This window comes from Periplaneta americana, chromosome 10 (assembly GCF_040183065.1).
Source record: "Periplaneta americana isolate PAMFEO1 chromosome 10, P.americana_PAMFEO1_priV1, whole genome shotgun sequence".
Lineage (NCBI taxonomy): Eukaryota > Metazoa > Arthropoda > Insecta > Blattodea > Blattidae > Periplaneta > Periplaneta americana.
This window is the reverse complement of record NC_091126.1, coordinates 15684713-15710714: the sequence shown is the minus strand read 5'-3', so window position 1 is coordinate 15710714 and position 26002 is coordinate 15684713. Positions and strand designations below refer to the sequence as shown.

The 26002-nt window shown below is 33.9% G+C and overlaps 1 protein-coding gene across 2 annotated transcripts in view; it reads right to left on the bottom strand.

Annotated features, from left to right (window-relative positions):
* Nucleotides 1-9770: 9770 nt before the first annotated feature.
* Nucleotides 9771-26002, bottom strand: part of LOC138707453 (uncharacterized) — a 41515-nt gene continuing 25283 nt past the window's right edge. For both annotated transcript variants that reach the window (XM_069836926.1, XM_069836925.1), the window contains 2 exons: nt 14499-14681; nt 9771-10399 (listed from right to left, as the gene is read on the bottom strand). In XM_069836926.1, the coding sequence (XP_069693027.1) occupies nt 10250-10399; nt 14499-14681 (333 nt within the window). In that variant the 3' untranslated portion in view covers nt 9771-10249. The remainder of the gene's footprint in view (nt 10400-14498; nt 14682-26002) is intronic.

The following is a 26002-nucleotide window of genomic DNA, read 5'->3' as shown; positions in this document are numbered from 1 at the left end:
CATTCTTGCTATTACTCTCTCAATGTAAAGGAAATCCTATAATTTTGAAATTTCGCCAGTGTGCAAATGTTTTTGTGCGAGATCATGCGTATTTGCTTGTTTTCTGCACAGAACCAATACGCGGTAAGTGTGAAATACCACATTCAGTATTCCCAACATAACACATAACAATTTCCATCTTCTTACCACTTAAGCGCGACATTCATTTTACTGCTTTAGGCTTTTAACATATTATTTTTAGAGACTTTTAACATAGTAATAATTATAAATTGGAAACTTACCACTGCAATTTCACCTAAATTGCAATGTTAATTATTGTTTCTAAATATTTGCAAAAATTAAGTAAAGTCTACTACTCCACGAAACTTATTGCATTCCTGATACAAGTAGCATTAAGGAAGCCGTGAAAAAATCAACAAGATTCCAGATGCCGATGTTATTACTGCAATATGTTATATAAATAATATTGTTAAAATATTAAAATAAAAAATAAATCATTACATAACCTTACCGTTTGTTTTAAGTTCGCATTTATAGACTGGGAGAAAAAAAAGACAGATGTATATCACGGCCTGCTGGAGTATAGTAAACACAGAAAACATTTTATAGCAACAATGTTGAAGAAAGATATTTTGGTTTTCCGAAGTTGCCGTCATTAAACAGAAACCAAGATGGAGATTTCATTGCAACTAATTAGAAATTCGTCTTTCAGGTATGTAATAAATGATCTTCGCAGAAAATAATGTACGATACATGAGCGGTATGTTTGTTTTCATGTTCTCGGAAATTAAAAAAGCTCAACTACGTTTCACTTTTTCAATCTTTTCCTCGAACATGAAAACGTCAACATACCGCTCTTGTAACGTATATTACTATTTATTACCACACAGGCTCCCTTAATGTTTTCTGGAAAGTAACCATTGACAGTGACTATGACAACTACGACAATGGTGATATGTAGACATCTGATTTATATGCACTAAAAATATATAAAATACGCATGCATCTATGCTGTCAATCTTTAAAATATGCTCTAAATTTCGAAAATAATGAAGGGCTCAGGCATTAATATACCAGGATATTCTTTAATGCTTATACAGTATATTCCTAAGCATATATTTCTATGATTTACAAAGTTAATTTTATGATATACATGACTATAAAAATAATTTTTAATTTGTGCCTCAGTGATGATTATCACAATGTTTTACACATTCAAATTTCTGAGAGGCTGTAACATGGATCTAATTGTTATCGTTTCTAGTTAAGTCAATCTATTAAAGCAGTAGTGTCAGAGTTGTATGCTCCAAAACCGGTTGTGGAGCTAGATCGGAGCGTGAACTTGCTTATGTCTGTGGAAACACCGGAGCACGCAACGAGTCTAGTGGAGCACTCCGCTCCATTTAGTCTCTGTCTGACAACGCTGTATTAAAGTAACATTATGATCAAAACACAATGTACTCTTTATACTTAATGTGAATTAACTTAAAATTTAGTTTTTATATAGTTTTTTCTGTTCCATATATCCTGGCGATGTTAGGTAATTCCATGAAGCATTTTTAATTCGCCATACTTCACAATTATTTAAATGGGCAAATGTTACGAGAACTTCTTTTAAAAATGACTGACTAATTATTGAAAAATGATGGAAAAGGTTCCAAGATTTTAGACTAGTGTAATAAATATAGTGACATAGAAGTGTTTCGTAAACTATGTGTTAATGATATTAATATTGAGAAAAAGATATTTTAAGCGTTGTTTCAATGTGTAAGTTCATTTAAACATCAACAAGCATGTTGTATTGAACTAGAACCTAGGTAACTTCATTTAACATGTGTAAACAAGTCACCTTCAACTTCTGTTATACATAACCAGACTTCTGGATTTTCTTTGCCAACTATTAAATTGTATAGTATAAAAGATAGTGTTACTACTTTAGAATTAATTTGAATTTTGAAAGGCATTGAATGCAACTTTTCTGTTTTGTTTGTAGAATGTATTGGTGGTGTATTTGAAGCTATGTTCCCGGATCTGTTTCTCGTGGGTTTTCTCTCAGACGAACTAAAGTAAATTATGTTTCAACAGAAATTCTTTTCCCATCTCAAACAGGAACTTTGTAATGGTATGAGAAATAATTTTTATACTCTCTGTTACGACGAAATCACAAATTCAAGTGGTCATAAAGAACTTCAGATTACCATATGCGACTGGTCTAATAAATAGAATATCATCACTTACAAACCTACAATATTTCATGGGGAAAACCAGAGATGTCAATATTTTTTTTAGAAAAATAAGAAATGTTATTGATAATTCATATGTTCCACTGTCAAAGTTATTCATATTTGATCCAGATGTTTCCAATGTGAATACCTAAGACTGTTAGGAGGCTAATGAATGAGGAAATGTTGATGTTGCGTAATCAGAAGCTTATTGATCTGGGATTTTTCTAATATTCAAATTTGCACAATAATTTCATGAAAGCTTTTTACAATTAGAATCAGATGCTTATGAATTGGTTGTTGCTTTATGTAATTTCTTTGTTGGTTAGCTTTCAAGGTGGGAGGATTTCACACTTTACAAGGTGAGGTTGGTGTTCCAAACCTTCACTTCCTAAAATATTGTTCATCCAGATGTTTTACAATGAATTTTTTTTAGTAGGTTATTTTACGATGCTTTATCAATATCTTCGGTTATTTAGCGTCTGAATGAGATGAAGGTGATAATGCCGGTGAAATGAATCTGGGGTCCAGCACCAAAAGTTACCCAGCATTTACTCAGTTGGGTTGAGGGAAAACCCCGGAAAAACTTCAACCATGTAACTTGCCCCGACCGGGAATTGAACCCGGGCCACCTGGTTTTGCGGCAGACACGCTGACTGTTACTCCACACGTGTGGACGAAAAATTCTTCCCCAAGAGTACTCGAGCAGTAGAATGCTATTAATAAGTATTCTTCAAAATTGATTCTTTTAAAAGACTCAAAACTAATATCAACTTATACTTAACAACATATTACTAGACTACTAAAAATACCAACTACCGGTTGTTCTGTATGGTTGTGAAACTTGGACTCTCACTCTGAGAGAGGAACATAGGTTCAGGGTGTTTGAGAATAAGGTGCTAAGGAAAATATTTGGGGCTAAGCGGGATGAAGTTACAGGAGAATGGAGAAAGTTACACAACACAGAACTGCATGCATTGTATTCTTCACCTGACATAATTAGGAACATAAAATCGAGACGTTTGAGATGGGCAGGGCATGTAGCACGTATGGGCGAATCCAGAAATGCATATAGAGTGTTAGTTGGGAGACCGGAGGGAAAAAGACCTTTAGGGAGGCCGAGACGTAGATGGGAGGATAATATTAAAATGGATTTGAGGGAGGTGGGGTATGATGATAGAGACTGGATTAATCTTGCACAGGATAGGGACCGCTGGCGGGCTTATGTGAGGGCGGCAATGAACCTTCGGGTTCCTTAAAAGCCATTTGTAAGTAAGTAAGTATGAAAGTGGAACACCTATTTGTTTGCTCAAGTGTACTTTTATTTTATCACTTCACAGATCTCTTTCAGAAAGATGAGTCACTTGTTCATCTGCTGTATGCAGTAGCTGAAAGCATTGTCCAGGCCCTGATTGGAAATGTGTGTACAGCAACAAATTGAAAAAGGTGCAGAGATACACTTTCTGAAAGCAAAACTTCCATTATCAGAGACAGTTATGAGTGATGAGGTAAAAATTACTTTGAAAACAGGATGTGAAGAAGACTCATATTCTTAAAGAGTGCGCAAAACCATTACATTGAAGCATTCTAACATATTATACACAAAGGCCCCATGGCTGACCACTTGGTAACACATTTTAGATTTTTGAAACTAAGTGAGATAATATCAAAAAATTATACAGCAGACGTTTTAGCTATTCCCAGAGTGCTTCCATTCATTGTACCTTCTTATAAGTTAATTGATGAGTGGAAATTTTTTCAACTTGAAGATCATCTTAAAGCTGAGGTTGTTTTCGTGTAGACAGGTATTTGAGCCTTTTTTTTTAAGCAAGATGCAACTGGTTGGATGAAATACCCAAACTTAAGTAAAATTATTAAATGTTAATTGTGTCTTTGTCATGGAAGGACCTACATAGAGTGGGGGGTTCTAACTGAAGAACATTCTAAAATATCAGAACGTATTCTGAATGCTTATTTGGCTAATAAAAATGCTCTCAAGTTGTGTAATAATAAGCCTGAACTTGTACCAATTAACAGACAGCTGGTACCAAAGTACCCACAAAAACTACTTAAACTTTTGGAAGAAAGAAAAACTGGAAGACGACAAAAAAGAAAAGAAAACGAAACAAATAAAAAAACAACACTGAAATTTTAATAGAATTAGAAGAAGGAAAGAAATTGTTACAAGTTCAAGAAAAAGAACTGAAACAAAAAATGAAAGTGGAAGAAGAAAAGCATAAAACTTCTGAAAGAGTATTTGAAGACGTCAACATTAAATTGCAAAAGGTTTCGCAAAGAAAGACTTTGAAGAAATAAACATAGGAACTGCAATGCTTGAACGTTATCCAAAATGCAAAAAGGAGAGACTATAAGGAAAGCTATCAAACACTTCAGCGAAGGTATTTGAAAAAGAGGAAAACTACTATAGGCAAGAGGAAGTCATCACTGGTAATTTAATGTTTTAATGAACCAAAATTGTAATTTTAAATTTTGTGATGTATAGGTGAAATAAAGTTTTGTAAATGCCATACCCCATCCAGGGGCAAACCTCAGTGTCTATAATTAACTATATTTTTATTAACATCTTTCTTGCATTAGAAATTTGAAACCTCTTAAATGTTGTATGTTGAATGCAATTATAATGATTGACTTTTTGTAAGCTGTCAATTAGAAATCATGCTTGAGATTATATGTAATAAAATGAGTAAACATTGAGGTTTGATCTTATCCGGCATTTTGGTAGGGGTTTTTCATATAAAAAGGCAAAGTGTTATTATTTATATAGTTTACTTTTACATGTCGACTGAAAATATATTAAATAGGACAAAATCCCTGTACCATGTACCATCCATGTCATTTTTTATTACCTTTTTGTGTGTCACTTTTCTCACTTTTTTGAAAGTATTATTACAGTTGCATGCATGTTTACTCTATCATGGGTGACAGCAACAATGAAAGTCTTCAAATTTGACCCAATAGCAGAATCACGTGGTACATCATAGAATTAAAATTCCAATTGAAAATAAATATATGAATTTCCAGAAAAAGTGAAAGAAATGATTATGGCAATGTGAGTGCTACTGCTGTTATTGTGGACTTTAGTCTCGTAGTTCAGACTGGCGTTATTAGAATAATTTCGGTATACAATGAGAAATGTTGTTTGTTGCGTTGCATTGTTCTTTCATTTCCATGATCTTGTAAAATGTTAAATAACATGTAGGCATAATATTCCACTGACACAGTTCCACATAATCTATTGTACAATTTTTTGTGAAACTGCTTCTCATTTTTCTGATCGATGTTGAAATGGCAGCTACCTTCATTTTTACACACGTTAATGAACGAATTTAAAAATCTTGGAGTTGCGTTGCACTGCATTGTAAGTTTATTATTTTGGCATAATACTTCTTCCTGATTGAAAAATCTAATTGTTTCCTGACGTACAAGAACGTGATTGCAGAACAGTAGTGTTGGAATTGAAAAAAAAATGTGTGTGTGTGTGGGGGGGGGGAATTTCTGGTTGACATACAAATTTTTATTTCTTTGTTTTTAGTAATTATGTCAATTATAAAATATTCTGCTTTAATATTTATTATACCGGTATATTTAAAGTTATGCATTATTATTTTTATGTATTATTATATATTATTATTCCTTTTAATTACTGTGAGACCTAACATGGTATTTTGACTTTCTGGTAGCATGACAACTTTTTCCATCCTACGATATCTGACGTAATAGGTATCAGATAATTCACAAATCCGTTGCAAAATCATATCTTGAAATCAATAATTGCAGTAAATGTTTATTAGAACAACAAAGAGTTCTTTTATGTGTCGTAACTCTCTAATACGGAACCAACAGCTTTACTTCCTGCCCAGAGCAAGCTATGCTGAGGATTTTAACTTCCTTAAAAGTTCATCACTCTTGATTATTCGCGCAGTTTTTTTTTTTTTTTTTTAACTTCAGTGAAGGTGTTCGAAAGATTGAAGCAAGAAATTTTGAATACATGTGAATTGAGCTCGCACAACTAGCAGCGCGTGTCATAAACAGCAACAATCAACACACATTGTAGTATAAACACAGTACAGTATAGTACGTACCACAGTCTAATACATTAGTCACAAAGCTTGAGGTGATATCTCTCTCTCTTCCCCCCTCCCCCCTCTCGCGATACAGCGCTCCAAGCGGTTAGCAACTGAGCGTATTAGGAACAATAGACTGTGCCGGTAGTGTTTCACATTGTCTGTGATGAGGGGATAGTAGCGATCCTAATGGCTAGCAACTAAAGTTCAACTGTCATTGGATGTATATTCCCTACGTATTGACCTTCGTGACTATATGCACTAGATAAGCGAACCGAGCTGGAAAAAGCTAAATCTAACAGCGTATTATACAGTAATGTAATTTCCGTTACAGTAATATATTTAGTACTGTAATTAGAAGCAATAGAATATACATGGTATCGTATTTTGAGTGTCTAATTTGTTAGCGTTAAAGAAACAAAACACGTTTTGTCTTTGTAATTACGATTTAATTAACTTTTATTGTGTTTTTTTTGTCGAATGTTGGCGACAGTTATTTTAAAAATAAACACGTCGCGATTATTGTAGATCATCGTGTTGATACTTTGCTCTAGTGTATGGGGCAGTGGATTATGATTACATATGTAATTGCCATTCGGAGTAGGAGTATTCGTTCGGTTATAAGAAAAAAAATTAAATGCATCTAAAAGACAGAGAAACATTACTGATTACTTTCATCCAGAAAACAAACCGTGAAAATTCTGCGGCAGCAGTGACAATTCCAGGGGACGACCAGTGCGGTAAGTTCAATGATTAAACTGCAGCCTGATATTATCTTCACATAGTAAAATCTGTGTAATAGCTGTTTTTTTTTTCCAAAACTGGTGGAAAATTAAGTAATAATGTACACTTCACGTCCACACCTGTGGAGTAAGGCTAGCGCGTCTGGCCGCGAAACCAGGTGGCCTGCGTTCGATTCCCGGTCGGCGCAAGTTACCTGGTTGAGATTTTTTCCGTGGTTTTCCCTCAACCCAATATGAGCAGCAAATACTGGGTAACTTTCGGTGCTGGTCCCCGGACTCATTTCACCGACATTATCACCATCTCATTCAGACGCTAAATAACCTAAGATGTTGATAAAGCGTCGTAAACTAACCTACTAAAATAAAAATGTACACTTCACTAGGCACACGTTACTTCTCACAAATATTAAAGCCTTATGCCATGTTTTGTTAAAAATGGTTCTTGGATCATATCGCTTAATTATTAAACTTAGGCGACTGTTACTTATGTCCCGCACCTATAGGAGACATAGGCCAGTTTTACACTAATCCTAAACATTTAGTATGACTTGTTGCTTGTGTAGGCAGTCTTTTACATTAGATTTGCGAAAATTGGTTAATAGCGCAACATTGGCAGTGATAAAAGTGTGAAATATTCGGGTGAAACGAGCGTTGAGCGACTTCCGCCGATTTTTGAATAGACACCGACGCACTTGAACTGCCAACATAGAAAACAAAAAATCACACTCAATCGCTTTCACCTTCATCTTGACGGGATAATAAAAGCCTAAACTAACCTAATCTAAGTGCGTCAATGTTTTTTCCAAAATCAGCGGAAGTCGCTCAACGTTCGTTTAACCAATATTTGTTCAGTGGGCGGTGGATACTCTACATTGACCGCATCACTGGGAATCAAAAATGCAATATAGATATTAGATCTTCAAGCTTCTGTCTACATATGACTTTTCCTTGAGGCCAAAGTGGTTCAAAGAATCCATACAAATTTGAGTTAGAAGACATTCCTCGCTGTTTTTTCTGGAGGTTCCACAGTGACACAGTCCTTTTCATTATGATCTGTTTTTCATGTATAATTTTAATGGACCTTCCTTTTTCAACATTATTTCGCGAATTTGCATCCATTTAATTTTGTTTCCTGTGGTGTCAACCTTATGGTTAACAATTCCATTCTCCATTTTAGAATATCCAACAAAATCACTGGGCTCCAATAGTGTTACAAGAGGATTTTTTTTTCTACACGTCCTCATAACATTAATGTAGTCTTCTTGCAGGTACATGCATTGTTGCATTTTCAAAGCCTGTTCAACATCACTGTTATTGCCATCATTCTGCAGAAATGTTTGCCCTGGAATGAGAAATTCTAAAGAAACTGAAGTAAGAGGTGGGTGGTTTTCCATAATAGCCTTCAGTATCAAGGTTAGTTTGATATTTCGGTTTTGGACACTGCATGAATCTGCCCACAGAACTAGTTCAGTTAATGCCTTCCTTCACATTGTTCTCAATGTACTTCTTGAGGCATGAACTAACTCCTTGGGCATCCCGGCCTGTGGTGCCTCCGACCCAGACAAAGCAAAACCTGCTTTCAGTTGTTCCAGAGTGAATTCCACAGTTATACACACATAACTGCCGTTTATAGAATACATTATTGATCGGGATCCTCAGCAATGGCAATGTTTTCTCAAGGTCAAACATGATCATTTCAAATTCTTCAACTTCTTTTGCTCTTTTCATGTCTTACTTCATCTTTACTTCAGCATCGCTTTATACCTGTAGGTGATTTTCATGTTCTAAACGCAATGCTTCTTTGTTGGTTTCATCATTTTCTGATTGCATTTTTGCATGGAGCGAATCACAATGTTTACAAGTATCCTTTTTCGTAGCTTTTCTTTTGATGTTGCAGTACTTGTAGTTACGTGGCTTTCAAAAAATTCCTTGTCCATTACATTTCGACAATAGTGATATTTGTATCTTGGAATTTTGTGTATTTGGTTTACTCCTTTCCTCTGCAACTGCATTTCTTGCAAGTTCCATAATTCATAATATATTGTTCGAGATTAACACAATGTCCACATACCAAGAGACTACAAAATAATTTAAATTACTGTCAAAGATGTAATTTGGATCACTACCGGTATTGTAAAACAGATGGTGCTTGGATCACATTTGCTAAAATGGAAATGTGAGATATGGACTTTGGTGCTTGGATCACTAATTGTCCAATTGAGATTTTGCTGTATTCCCTCCATTCCATTTTCATAGTCATAAAAAAAATGTGGATCTTCATAATTTTTAGTATCACGTTGGGTTAAGAATGACAAGTAAAAAAGTCTTATTTTTTTAACACTTTAAGCCCAGATGTATTTAAATATCCAGCATACTCCAGTACAGACACCTTTAAATGCTCTGCTACGAAAAATGTTCGTGAGTTGGCAGCATTTAATATAAGGACTTCTATTTTTTTTACCACGAATATTAGATGAAATGGAATATCGAGTGGTTAAGAATCCACATCGATACCACAGTTCAATTTCTCCATATAAATCGTAAATTTGAACAAGCATGTGGAACATAGGCATACTAGTATTACTGCCAGGTTTTTGGCAATTTAAATGCATGGTGTAGTAGTACTACCACCAGGTTTAAAGTGTTAAAAGCGGGATATCAAGTATCCCAAACACGTACGTTATATTATTATTTCATAAACCGTGAATTGTATACCATAATTCAATTTGATTGCCAAGAATGTCAACTTTTAATTCCAATATTTAACCATATTTCACATTTTAAAACTTACATAAAACTTTCCATATAGAGGAAAGACTGATTTAATATTCGCATTGATTTAAATCTATTTTCTCATCTCATTTTACAATAGAATATACAGCCTCCTTAACATAAATAGTAACTCTGTTTACATACTATGGACATTATTTAAATACAACAGTGACACAAAAGTGCACATCAACAGATAAAAATATATTCAAATCATTCACTTTATAACTCAATACTAAGTTACAATTATTATGCACACTTAGGAACAACTTCAATAACTTAAGTATAGTTCTGAAAGTGTTTAAATAACTCTTGAAATATTTGCAGTTTGACTCTAAATGGTAACAATGTTCTCAATGAAATCACAGGAAAATCACTGGAGAATGCATTGAATGCTCAGCAACACTTTCGACAAACGTGTTCTTAGAAACTACACAAATATTTCGTGATCTGATGTATGAATTCCTGAGTCATAAGAATCTTGGCAACCATGTTGAGGACTATAGGCTTTTATTCGCCGTGAACGGTTGCGAGCTATTGGTGGGTATGATACTTGTTGGCGCACAAAACTTGCTGATCGCTGAAAACAGAACAACTTCATTATTTTTATGCTAAAATTCTTGATAGTTTATATGAAGCAAGTAGTTAAAAAAAAATTCGGACAATTTTAGTTGGTTATGAGATAAGCCTCTCACCACATACCATTTTCTACTCTTGATGAATTCATTAAAATTTGTTTCACATTTGATCAGAAAAATAAGCAGCTAAGTCTTAAAACTGATGTCAGTTTCAAAATCCTACATTATCGTCAAATGATTTTACACCATGCTTAATAAAATATTAACTGAAATTGTCCAGGTTTGAGAATACATGTGAATATTATATGAAGAGTCCACTGCAAGAATGATGGATGTCATTTGGAATACATTTTTCAGGAGAAGCAATTGAAAGTTTGAAATGCTTAGCGCTTAAAGCTTAACTGTGATTTTCCGATCATTACTGGACAATGACTATCAGTGTTAATGCCATGTAACTCTCTATGTACATTATATATGTCTTAAGCTATACATTGACAGTCTTGGTTCATTTTCGACAAGAAAGTGACATCCATCATTCTTGCAGTGGACGCCTCATATACATCAGTCTGTGTGTATGCAGATTTAAAAGAAAGGGCAGAAAACAGGATATTTGAGCTTTTATTACCTTTTTTTTAAAGACAGACCTGTTCTTTCCAAGAAACAATAAGATATTTGGTAGATATAGTGTTTCAGTTTAGAGAAAAGACTTGCACAAATTTTATTAAAGGGGAGGGGGTATACACTCCTTCAGTTCTCTCAATATGTCCTTCCATATATGCACATATCTCATTAGGTCATTATGTTAAGTGAATAGTAGTCTCTTGCTATTATATGGAGGATTATCTTGCCAATTGTGGCTGTCTAGATTGCATCCCATTGGTGATTAGGGAGCAGTCTGTGTTATCTGATGTCCGTTAGGGACTTGCCTGTGTTGTCTTTGCAGTCATCTCCAGGGCTAGAAAGCCATTCATAGGGTAACTAATTTCATCCTTACCTTCTGGGGAATGTACCTGTACTCCATAGGCAGAGAGAGAATCTTTTCCTTGGGGGGGCAAAGCAAAACCATAGAATCCCCATATAACGGGGTTATGGGGGAGATCATTTACCTTCTCCCCCCGTTATAGCTTGACTGTGGTACAGTACAATATATCGGAATATGATCATTTAATAAAGGTATTTTCGGGGGGAGGGGCATGTTTCTTACAGTGTTACATCCATATCCACGATATTTCGGACCGAATTGTATAGGGTTTCAACTGTAGATCTACAAATTATAATAGGGCATAATTTAAAACAATCCCTCTCTTTTCCTCTTTTGTACAGACTAGTTTAATAGTTTATATTACATGTCTAAGAACAATATGTATAGACAAGGTCAGATAAGCCAAGAACAATTACAAAGAGACTGTACGTTCAAAAAATTCGTCAGCACATAAATATACTGTACATTAATAAAACTACTTAACAGTGCTAACAGAAACTTTTTTTATATTAAGCTTTCCTGAAGATATCATATGAAATGTAAACAATAATTATTTTATCTAATCTCGTCTTTAAGTTTACACATTACACCAGGATCACTTTTCTTTTTTCTGCATTGTTCTGCAGTATGTTATTCATATTTCTCTAAGTGGTGGCCTGAACACCTGAGACTTCTAACATATGAATACAGGCTGTTACAAAAGAAAAATTACAGTGCTTCCATTCTTCAAATGAGGTATAGAAATTCTTATTCATTCAAAAGTTTAAAATAAATATTGTAGTCCAGACACATGATCTGAAGACATTAATTCGTCAATTTAAGCACAGAAACTTCATAAAAAAAAACTTTTGAATTCAATGTTTTCTAACTTTTATAAAATAAGAGTTCAGATAAGTTTGGGGGGGCAGTGACCCCCCCCCCATAACTCCGCCTATGCTGTACTCTTAATTAACCTGTCTGTATGGTCTTCATGCAGAAAGGATTCATCTGTGCACTCTACACTCACTCAGTCATACAATACTAGGCTACAATAAAATTATTATGGGTGTATGTATATGCGATCTTTTATGGTATGCTTTTTATACTGAAGGAATTATCCTGCCAAGAGTTTTAAACCTGTTGCATTAGCAAGGACAATGACAGGGGTTGCAGGTAGTAGGAGGAAGGACTAGGGTTGCCAGACGTCCTGGATTGGATTCCCAGGATTGTTATGGATTTTAATGGTGTCCTGTGACGAGTTACATTTGTTCCAGAATGTCAAAAGAATTAGAAAAATATAATCTTTTTGCTCAGTTTTGTAAAATTAATTTTACTCTAAAATTCCTTCATTTTTTCAAGACCCTGTCCAACCTATGTTTAACGTTGTCGTCAGTGCTGCCTGGTGCCTCCTATCGAGTTGTATTGAAATAAAAACTATAATTTCAAAGGGATATTGGTTCCGTTAAGTTCAATGTTAATTGAAAAATGAGTTCTATTCAGTCAATGCTTAACATAAACACAATAAAACATGTTATAATAACATTTACACAGATTTTAAAAACAACGTTTTCGCCAATTTTGATTGGCATCTTCAGGTCGTGTAGGTCGAATGGAACATGTTATAAAAAGTGAACACTTGGTATATGACGTTAAAAACCAAAGTTACAACTGTAATATCACTTAAAAGCAGAGAATAGAATATCGTATAGCAAAAAGCCTCCACGATGTGTGTAGAATCACTGTGTTGAAAGAGGCGTGTGTGAACCAAGGAAACAGCAAAACTCTTCTGTCATTGCAGATACAGTTTTCAAGATAGATTTGAAGATGCTACGAACAGGTCGGTCGTGTGGCCGTTATGGAGAGCAGGAAAAATCCTGTAAATTGTAAGGTTAGAATGAAAGAATATTTAGAACCATTTTTTCCAATTTTTGTAAGTATTGTTTTAGAAGATTTAAATAATACTTAAATGCTTCTAAATATTCTTTCATTCTAACCTTACAATTTACAGGATTTTTCCTGCTCTCCATAACGGCCACACGACCAACCTGTTCGTAGCATCTTCAAATCTATTTTGAAAACTGTATCTGCAATGACAGAAGAGTTTTGCTGTTTCCTTGGTTCACACACGCCTCTTTCAACACAATGATTCTACACACATCGTGGAGGCTTTTTGCTATATTCTATTCCCTGTTTTTAAGTGATATTACAGTTGTAACTTTGGTTTTTAACGTCATATACCAAGTGTTCACTTTTTATAACATGTTCCATTCGACCTACACGACCTGAAGATGCCAATCAAAATTGGCGAAAACGTTTGTTTTTAAAATCTGTGTAAATGTTATTATAACATGTTTTATTGTGTTTATGTTAAGTATTGACTGAATAGAACTCATTTTTCAAAAACTATAATGCTATGGTATGTACTAGATAGTATACAGTACCGGTATCTTTATTCTTCATTCTCTTTCAAAGTTCATTTATTACTAATAAGATTTCAACACCATATCATGTATTTTTTATGTATTGATCAGGCTGTAATATGACATTATTTTTCCAGGCTTCATCATAATTCAAAGGAAATTTCATAATCTAGCAAAAACGTAACAAAATTAAAAGTTTAGGCCTTATATAATTAGTTGAAACACATGAAACGAATAAAATCAATTATATAGCTAACTGAATTAATTTAATTCACAGTAAGGTAGGAATGCAGTATCATCACCTGTCCTGGATTCCTGATGAGAGAATCTGGCAACCCTGGGAAGGACACAAGCACCCCTTAATGTCATTGGTCTGCTATTCCGATAGGTTTAAAACTCTTGGCAGGATGGTTCCTTCTGTATAGAAATATACTGTGGTACATTATTACACATCATTTTCATGAATCTCAGCAACTGAGTTTTTTTTAAGTTTACCGTATGTTACAAAAATAATGTTGTATTGTTTGTAAGAGAGACATTGTTAATGTAAATTTAGTTTTTAATATAGGTTGAACTCTGTGTTTGTTTGGTATTTAGACTTACTTGAAAATAATTTAGTCACGTAAGTAAAATAATAATTAAGTACGGTCCTTCCAAATTTAAACTGTTGTGCTGTGCAGAAATTGTATGGGAACCTGCATTTTTGTAATGGGTACTAACCTTAGTGCACTTGCTTACACTTTCACTTGAGCTCAGGCTTGATAGAGTGGAACACGGTGAATCATATGGTGATGATTCATTAGAGCTTGGACAATATTCAAGCTGCTCTTTCAGTTCCAAGATAGCCTCCTGAAGAGCAAATAGTTGTTGAAAAAGGGCCATGTCTTGAGCAATAAGGCTTACCTGAAATAAAGTAGTATTATCATTATTTCACACAAGGTAATATAATTACTGCTGGAAACAGAGTAGGTAGGGGAGACTGTTGTACCTTTAGCATAGTGTACCTTTGAACATTTTTTGTTTTTTAATTTTTGCTGCTACCTAGATGACTCAAAATGAAGTAGATTGTAGAGAAAGCCGCTAAGTAGCTCTGGTCATAGTTTCAGTTTGATTTATTGCAAAGTGTGAGTTCCGTGGACAAAAGAAGTTTTTTTAGTACCAAAAGTAATCATTTCGTTCATTGATGTATGTTTTCTAACACAGAACCAGATTGCATTTGTTAATATCTTTCAAGTACGGTGTGTTCCCTGTCATCTGATGAGTAATAACATATTTTAATTTCCATGATTTATTTGACTCTCTTATTTTTCGGAGCCATATTTGTTTAAACGTGCACCCTCTTGTACCTTTGAACACAAAACATCTTGTACCATGGAACATGTTCCAAATTACACGATACTATCGGTTTTTGTTTTTCTTTAATTTTAAGGTCATGTCACGAAGTAAGTCTGGAATTAAAGAGGTCGCCAATTGATTCGGATGCCTTGAAGAAAGCTGTTGAAGCAGTTATTGCTTCTCCAGGAAATAAAATCTAAATCAGAGAAGTCTGCTCTGGTTTATGATTATAAATACATTTTAAATATGATGGTCAGTTTTTACAGCTATATTCCATGTGTTCCAACTTACAAGAGTGTATGTTCCAAGGTACATGATCCTGTTGTACCTTTGAACACATTACATATCCCTTCATTTTATTTTTTCCATCCATAATAGATCTGTAAAACAGGAAAATACATACAGGAAGTTGTAAAGGAATCTTCAATAATTATTTCAAGCATTTTTTCATTTAAAAAATTTCATCTCCCAAAGTTAAAAAAAAAAAAAAATAAAGTATGAAAAGTGTTTAAAGGTACAACACTCTCCCCTACTTTCAGGTTACCGATACACTAATGATATTCTATTTAAATGCTGTGTTGAGGCGAAATCTGCAGTGACTTGAGTTATTAGTGCCCCTTCTGGTGTATGAATTCGTAAAATTGTTAGTAAATATGTAATTTCTTTAAGTTTAAATTCGCTTTTAACAATCTGCATTAGTCCTACCTAATCCGTCTGATGTTGACAATATACCGATAGTCTACAGTATATAAAGTTTAAAATGTTTTTCTAATGTTTCCTGAGAAGAAAGACGCTTCTTTGCTAAATGTTCTGCGGGATTGCACAGAAACAACTACGGTACTGTATCTTCTTTTTGTATCTGGAACCTGTAATGTTTAGTTCAGTGTTGTTACGAAGTGGAAAATGCTCAAGGCTGAGAAATCAATTGTGGCGTTGGGCCTAAAATGCCTAAAGCCTTGGTTTTTCTGAACCGACGCATGCGAGTTGCGAGGTGCAAGGCCCGCCTCGCACAAATCCGGACTATGCGAGAGACTGTGAGTGGTTTCTATAACTGCGAGGTACGCAGATCTCGCACGTCGCAGTTATAGAAACCACTCCTCTCTCTCGTGTAGTCCGGATTTGTGCGAGGCGGGCCTCGCACCTCGCATGCGTCGGTTCAGAAAAACCAAGGCTTAAAGGAATTTTGTTCATTTTGTTAGCCAATGCATTGAAAGCAAAGTGACACAAAAGACAACAGGGAATTTGTGGTATTTCCGTTCGTGTGTTTTGTTGCCCATGGTGGCCGATTAGCTACCTTCATTCATAAAAAGGAACATATTGGTTCAATTTCGGCTATGATACGAAGTAAGAAAATGAAAATGTTACTAGCAAAGTATTTTCAGGTGGGATACGTGAAACTAGCGTCCGAGGAAAGTAGGTTTAATTATCATGCTATGTTACAGTTTAATATCATATAACAAAAAGTGAACACCAAATTAATACTTACAAATGGCTTTTAAGGAACCCGAAGGCTCATTGCCGCCCTCACATAAGCCCGCCATCGGTCCCTATCCTGTGCAAGATTAATCCAGTCTCTATCATCACACCCCACCTCCCTCAAATTCATTTTAATATTATCCTCCCATCTACGTCTCGGCCTCCCTAAAGGTATTTTTCCCTCCGGTCTCGCAACTAACACTCTATATGCATTTCTGGATTCGCCCATACGTGCTACATGCCCTGCCCATCTCAAACGTCTGGATTTTAAGTTCCTAATTATGTTAGGTGAAGAATACAATGCGTGCAGTTCTGTGTTGTGTAACTTTCTCCATTCTCCTGTAACTTCATCCCGCTTAGCCCCAAATATTTTCCTAAGCACCTTATTCTCAAACACCCTTAACCTATGTTCCTCTCTCAGAGTGAGAGTCCAAGTTTCACAACCATACAGAACAACCGGTAATATAACTGTTTTATAAATTCTAACTTTCAGATTTTTGGACAGCAGACTGGATGATAAGAGCTTCTCAACCGAATAATAACACGCATTTCCCATGTTTATTCTGCGTTTAATTTCCTCCCAAGTGTCATTTATATTTGTTACTGTTGCTCCAAGATATTTGAATTTTTCCACCTCTTCGAAGGATAAATCTCCAATTTTTATGTTTCCATTTCGTACAATATTCTGGTCACGAGACATAACATATACTTCGTCTTTTCGGGATTTACTTCCAAACCGATCGCTTTACTTGCTTCAAGTAAAATTTCCGTGTTTTCCCTAATCGTTTGTGTATTTTCTCCTAACATATTCACGTCATCTGCATAGACAAGAAGCTGATGTAACCCGTTCAATTCCAAACCCTGCCTGTTATCCTGAACTTTCCTAATGGCATATTCTAGAGCGAAGTTAAAAAGTAAAGGTGATAGTGCATCTCCCTGCTTTAGCCCGCAGTGAATTGGAAAAGCATCAGATAGAAACTGACCTATACGGACTCTGCTGTATGTTTCACTGAGACACATTTTAATTAATCGAACTAGTTTCTTGGGAATACCAAATTCAATAAGAATATCATATAATACTTCCCTTTTAACCGAGTCATATGCCTTTTTAAAATCTATGAATAACTGATGTACTGTACCCTTATACTCCCATTTTTTCTCCATTATCTGTCGAATACAAAAAATCTTATCAATAGTATGGAAAGTAAAATAATAAAGTAAGTGAATACCGGCAAAATTGTATTGATCACATGTTTAGAAAGGGTAAATTAGATGTATTCAAAGACAACCCTCAACTGTAGGCCGAATGGAAGAAAAGGGCAAAGAACGACCCAGAAAATGCTAGAGGGATCTGTGAAACCGGAACAGGCAAAATGTGCGTAAACTTGAAGTGGAGAAGATGATAATAATAATAATAATAATAATAATAATAATAATAATAATAATAATAATAATAATAATAATAATATTTTAAAGTAACTGGTTTTTACGCAAGCTTGCATCCTGGCCACAAACTGCCTCTGTCATCGTCAGTAGAGGTTTTCATTACCTCATAAGGCTAAGAGAGAAAATGTACTTTACAATTAGAACAGCATGATAAATGCTCCACACTCGAGCAGGGCTGCTACATTCACACCCAATAATATTTTTAATGAGAAAATAGAATCACACAATGGGTAAGGGATTTGCGTGTCTACGTAAGTCATTCCATTTAATGAAATGCGAGTTAAATGAAATTTTTTCTGTTGTAAACGTAGATCTCAACGGTATCCACACAATTCGTGCTACACGAATTTGTACCGGGTCATCATTTTGTTTTACTAACATTTCTAATATTAACCTGGCTATACCTTTGGATTAAGGTTGAGAACCGCAAACACTATGTTACTCCCTTCCACGACCGGAGTTTGATGATAGGCCTACTAGTGTAAAATACAAACAAATCACTTTACTAGGTATAGGAGGGAAGAAAAGTATTGCATCCATTTACGTAAACTAGGAACTATTACGATTTTCAGTTTGATAATTTTCGTTGGGTTTTTATTTACTCAAAATACAGTACAGTATTAACAATAAGTGTTTTTACTCACTAATTGAACTATCCAGGTGGACGTATTCATTATGCACATTAGCATACAATATGGATAGTGCATTTAAATAGAAAAATAATCAAAATCTGGATATTTAAACAAATTGTTGAAAATGATGGCCGTTCATTTCTATATGGGCTTCAGTTCTTTTGTGTGCATATTATCGAAAAAAGTTTTAAGCATATCTTCTGAAATTGAATGTATTGTTTCTGGATTGAAATTCTTTAATTGAAGCGTCGGCTGGAACAACGTAAGTTACAAAATTTTCATTCGGCGTGTTTCCGTGTAATAATGTTGTATGTCATGTTACTTTGCTATACTCCTTGGCTTGCAACTGTCCATCAATGCAGTACGTGAAATTTGTCCACTCAAAAGTTTGCTACCCTCATAAGAACAACGTTGTACGCGTACACATTTTTGCAGCTCCTGTAAATTTTACCAAATGTAACTTATAACGTTGTTCCAGCCGACGCTTCAATTATTCTGTTGTACGATGTTTAACAAACACAACTGTTTTACAGTAACACCAAAAGAAATAGTGCAAAGCATCAGTCGACATGGGAGGCCATAATCCTGTGCCTCTTGAAATAATAATTCTGTACCTACTCCATAACAGAGTAGGCCTACCATACTTACGTATTGTAATCACTTTACTTCTACCCGATTCGCACAGATAAATTTACTCAGATTGCTTCTACTGTCTGTCCAAGAAGTCATGTCGCAGGGTCGTAGAAAGGGGGAAATCACGTGACAGTTAACGAGGCTCTTTTATTTAAATCATTTTGTATAATATTACGTAGACATCCAATTCCTGACAGCAAATGTTTCCAGAAAAGAGCTAAGACAGCCCAGCCACTAGCCTTTACAGAGGGGCCAATAGAAACGGATGTTGGAAACAGGGAAGCGACGTAACCAAACGGATATAGAACCTGTGCGAAAATATGATTCAATAATGAAGGCACTTTATTCACTGGAAAATACGACCATATTTTTTAAACGTTCTATACTCACTTACTTAATACTATATACCGTGACCGTAAGACGACTTTAACTGCATATGCGGCCTTGGGTGGAACTTCACTAGTAGAAGGGGTGGGAGTGAAGTACATTAAAAAAAGTCAGGTACAATAAAAATTGAAATAAAAATAAAATGATGTCCCTGTATAACAGATCTATACATTCAACTATTTCTAGGTAAATACAAAGATGAAGTATGTGCAGTTAAATTTGTTGAACTTTCACTGAGAGTGGTAGGAAATTACAGTTATAGTTTTCATGAAACGTACATTTTTTAAATTATCTTTTAATATTAAAATATAAGACTTTAGACATATAGAAATATAATATGTCGAAATAACTGATCGTTTTAACCAAAAATTGGCTGACGTTATGTAAAATAACTTCGTCAAAATATGTTCAATGGGAATTAAGGTACTTCATGGGTATACGCATACACACGAATAAAATTAATGAGCACTCGAACGGACAAACTAAACCGACATGTACATGAGTGAACTCAACTCAGAAGCCAATAGAAATGAAGCACAGTGAATTTTGAGTTCATAAAAGTTGGTGTACCTATACCTAGTTGTAAGTCTCGAATGTTTTTCACTTATGAAACAGGTTGACAGCGGTGATAAAATCCCTCAAGTGTAACGCAAGATTTTATGAACATTAAATTATCAGGTTTCATGAAGAACCGCTGATCTTAATAACCTGGATACCCTTGGACTGCGCAACATCGTCATGTCATATGTAGGCCTACAAGTAGACAACAATGTAATGAGATGGGAAAGTGTAGTCTGCGCCTAATAAAATGAAGCAGTAACACGCAATATAATGATGTCAAAATGTAATATTAGTTCCTTAAATGTCTGGTAATACCTTTAGAACAGCACATGTATTAGGTAGAATATTATTCATGATATTGAAGCATTATTATTATTATTATTATTATTATTATTATTATTATTATTATTATTATTATTATTATTATTTTTGTTTTTTTTTTGTTTTTAATGGTTTATAAATTAAAAAAAAAGTAAACTTTAACTTCTATGTAAAGAAGATATTTTATTTTGCGTAGTTTTCAATACCACAGTTATAAGCAACCTTTAGTAATAGTGTTGGTAATCAAATCATTATCGGTCGTGATATGAACATCATTAAAGCACGTCAGCCCAAGTAGGCTGTCTCTGCTCCCTTTATGGAATAAATAGCGTGCTGATAATACTGCACGTTTCAGCCAGTCAGAGAGATATACGTACACATTTTGATGTCGGTCTCATCCATATTTCTAAAGTTCCCTTTGCAAAATTTTTCCTAATGCAATCGATGATTAGTTATTTCGTTAATGCAGAATGAGGTAACATGTCTGAGTACGTTATTCTTCTCTGTACGTGATTTTTTATCAACAGTAATTTCACTAGACGTTTTGATTTATCTAGAGAAAATCAAAACTCGAGTAGGATTTAATTGACTATTACACGATTAGAAAAAAGTATACAAAGATTAGAAGTAACGAAGTACTCCAATACAATAAAATATTAATTGACTTACGAAAATACAACTGTCTTCAAATGTATTATTGTACCATCTCAACATTACAAATATTACGCTAGATGACAGTAGTGAGTTACAGTTGCATTCCACTTCAATTATCCGAATCCCAGTAATCAACGTCACTTGACAGATGATTTTCAATAAATCTTAATATTAAACAATCTCTGATACGTGACTATCCATAATATCATATAGAAGAAGCTATAACATAACCTAACTAATATACACAAGTGTTAGAAAAGTTTTAATTAACGACGATGACATAAAAAATGAACATGAATAATTTTAAAAGGAATAATTATTGAATGTACAATTTTCAAATTTGAATGTGGTTGGTGGTTCAATTGATGTTATATTGGACGTGTACGTAATAGAAGTGGAACTTGTTGATTTAGGCCTACATGGTGTATTCAACTTATTCAGGATTTCCGAATGGTGCTCTTCATTTATTTGTAAATCGGATTTCAGAAGATGCATAGGTATGATCAGTGATTTTTATTAATTCTTGTTCTTGAATGCCAATGCGAGTCATATTTGAAACTGCTGTGCATCGACTGGAGTGGTTTTTAATTATATAGTGTATAAATATATATATATATATATTTTGACGTCCAGACCAGCGCAGTTTCAAATGTTGGCAAACAAAGAAACAAATGCTAGGGACGCGATAAAATTAAACAAATGCTAGGGACGCGATAAAATTGTGCGATAAGCAGCCATGATTGGTTGAAATACGTTCTTTCATACCGTTTTATTGGTCAAACGTAGTATGACGTAGTAAGAGTGTAATAGTCTGGAGAAAAATATAGTGTAGTTTATTATAACGGAGACAAAGGAACTATTCTGAATCAATTTTGCTCCACTTCATACTGACTTTATGTTTGGAAGGTTCTAGGTTCGATATTCGAATTCTGCTATCACGACCGATGCCTTTCATAGCTTTCGCAGACCCTTAGTAGTGAACAATAATACAAAATTATCTCTGCAGAATTATTGTTTCGTGCAGTCGCCGGAATAAAAGTATGATCTGTAGGCCTACATCGTGTTGAGAAACAAGTGGTATTTTATATTGATGTAATCTCTTTTGTAATAAAAACTTTTAATTAACTGTATGTCACAATTGAGAGCACATCAATTTATATAACTGATGAGAATTTTGAAAATATTACGTAAAAGTAACTTTAACTGAAAGCAATACTGCTGAAACTCTCGAAATAAAGTTTTAATTAACTACGTATTTCATCACCTTCCATTGAATATGGTTTGTGCTTTGATGTGAAAGATATAAGGTGGTATCACACATTTAAATTGAAATTGAGTCGTAATTCCTTGTTTGTGAGCAGTCGCACTGAAAACTAGAGGATTATTATTACAATATTTTGAACGAAATTTCTCAGGCACCTGTACGATTAAAAATCACATTTTTTCTTTACTATTGCCCGGAAATATAAATTTATAACACTAAATGATCTTTGGATTTAACATTCAAGACTAATCTTAGATACAGACGTGGAAAAATTATTAGCAAAATTTAAGATTTTTATTATATATTTTTACAAAATATGATTCTTCAATTTAGACTACAGTTGACATTTTTGTGTATTTCCAAATTATTAGCAAAATTGAAGATTTGTATTGTATATTTTTCAAAATTTAACTCCTCAATTTGGACTACAGTTGATATTTTTGCATATTTACAAATTATTAGCAAAACTGAAGGTTTTTGTTGTATATTTTTACAAAATTCGAATCTTCAATTTGTACTACAGTTGACATTTTGGGTATTTCGAAATTATTAGCAAAACTGAAGATTTTTGTTTTATAATTTTACAAAATTTGACTCTTCAATGCAGTTGACAATTTTGCTAATTTACAAATTATTATCAAAATTGAAGACTTTTATTACATATTTTTATAAAAATTGACTCTTCAATTTAAACTACAGTTGACAGTTTTGCATATTTCTGTCTACTGTAATGGTGGAAATATCCAAAATTGTCAAATGTAGTCTAAATTGAAAAGTCAAATTTTGTAAACAGAATTATCATAAAAATCGTCCATTTTGTTAATAATTTGTCCACGTCTGTATATCTCGATGAGCAAATATGTTATATGGAGAAAATGTGAAGCTGATTTTGAGCAAATATGCATTTAGTGTTAATTTTGTCCAACGAATTAAAATGGAATACTCCTATTACACAAGAAAAAATTACGTATCATATAAAAACCAAGAAATAAAAATTGACCGATGTTTATAGGTTGAAACAGGCCGTCAAATGATTAAGTTTTCATTAGAATTTTACCATTATAAGTACCTACATTTATTTCTCACCATTCCAGCTTCCTTCAAATAGGTTACAAAATTAAAAAAAAAATATATGTTTATATATATGGACATTACGACGAAGTGAAGAAAAGCGAATAGAAGTATTTGGAATGTTGATATGGAGAAGAATGAAACGTGTGAAGTGGACGGATAGAATAAGAAATGAAGCTGTGTTGGATAGAGTGGGTGAAGAAAGAATGATGCTGAAACTGATCAGGAAGAGGAAAAGGAATTGATTGGGTCACTGGCTGAGAAGAAACTGCCTACTGAAGGATGCACTGGAAGGAATGGTGAACGAGAGAAGAGTTCGGAGCAGAAGAAGATGCCAAATGATACACGACATTAAGATATATGGATCATATGAGACAAAGAGGAATGCAGAAAATAGGAAAGATTGGAGAATATATATAATGTAACGTATTCTGCGTTATTCTTGCTATATACTTACAGTGCAGTAATTTACCTTTGTTTGTTCTCAATATGTAAGGTGTAACGAAATATGTGAGATGCACTTCAATAAAATCAATATGTATACCATGGTGAACCAAAAAACCAAAAAGATCGCCCGCGTTGAAATTTATGACGTCTTAACGCACGGTTCACAAGATTTACGGCAAATTACATGTCAAATAACGGTAGCTTAACCTTTCTTAGTTTCTAACTACAATATTTCATCAACAATGAAGAGTGTACTACGTATTAATTCCGTGGTAGAGAGGTGAAATGTCAAACAATACATTAACAGCTGCATTTAGTTTTCTGTGTAGTCCTTACTTTTTTCTAGCGACGAGCTACTGAGTTTTGTAATTCCTACAGTTTTCATTATATTCTCTTGAGACTTTTACGACAGTTAGATATTGCTAAAATGCACGTGCACAATTGTTTTTTCTCAAAGTTTTATTTTTAAATATGCCCAGAATTTGTTTTTATTTGTTTATCTAAAAATAATTCATCTGGACCTCACATAAAGATAATCAATTTCATAGAAGTTTAAAATGAAGCTACGACTCCCTATAATGAAGTGAATTAGTTCTACTTCAGTAGTAAAACATGTTATTCTGAACATTAGATTTTTTTTTTACTTTTCAACTTCTCCGTCCGACATAAAAATTCACAGCTTAATAATAATCATCATATGAAGAGCACGGGAAAGTGTGATAAGTCCAAAATGATCGATTTTCTGTTCTAGATGTCATGTAATAGTTCAGATAATGTAGATTTATGTAGTTTAACTGTAAAGAATAACAACCTCATTAGTCCAAAAAAATTTGAAGAACGACAAACCAAAGACAATAGAATATAATGGGTCTTGAAACTTTTACATTGCTCTCCTGTAAAAACAGTAAAACGTTACTCATTAGGTTTTCCCCTGTACTCTTCATGTGTAAATGAATGCCGCATTTAATTCACAGACTTGTTCTAATATGCGTGCAAATTTTCATTAATCTAGGTGTAGCCATTTAGGGGATATTTTATTTCTAATAAGTTAAAATGCAAAAATTCCGATTTGCGGTAAAGTTTACAATATGCAGTCTGAATATAGTAACCACTTGTATGGAACAAAATGCATTTCTAACTTAGAATAAAGATATCGCGATGAAATCTTCACTGCAGTATTCCTCAAGAAGCCGTAGAATTTTTGGCACAATATTTAAAAAGTGAAGGAAATAACCAAAATTTACCAAAAGTCAGTAGTTCGTCCCGTTAAATCATGTATTTATTGATCATTTTAATGTATTATTTTAGCTATGCATTTTTTTTATCTTCGATAACAAAGTTTATCTATCTTTCCTGTAACTTATGTAGGAGTAAATATTAAATTCGGGAGCCGGATGAATGTTTTTGCCTACCTTGAAATAAATAAATAAATAAATAAATAAATAAATAAATAAATAAATAAATAAATAAATAAATAAATAAATAAATAAATAAATAAATAAATACGTAGATAGATAGATAGATAGATAGATAGATAGATAGATAGATAGATAGATAGATAGATAGATAGATAGATAGATAGATAGATAGATAGATAGATAGATAGATAGATAGATAAGTAAATAAGTACATAATGAAAAATAAGGAAATGATAAATAAATAAATAGATAATGAATAATTAATTAAAAATTGGTGGTATGGCATCAGTACATCGTCCTCACGCTATTCGCTCATTACATTGACATCTGTCAGACAACCTTGTCCTAGGAGGGGTTCAAATCCACGAGTGTCTAACGTAATATTAAAACTGAACGGTTTGCCCCTTGGATACACTGAAGTTGGGGCACACAGAATAGTGCTGTTGAATGAAGGTTCAACATAGATAATTCGACAGGCAGCTGCTCTCTTTTAAATGAAATAATGGTGACGAATGACCAACTTAGCAACTTGGTGAAGGGTACTTTTAGTGTGGAACACCTTCCTTTATGTTGCTCACG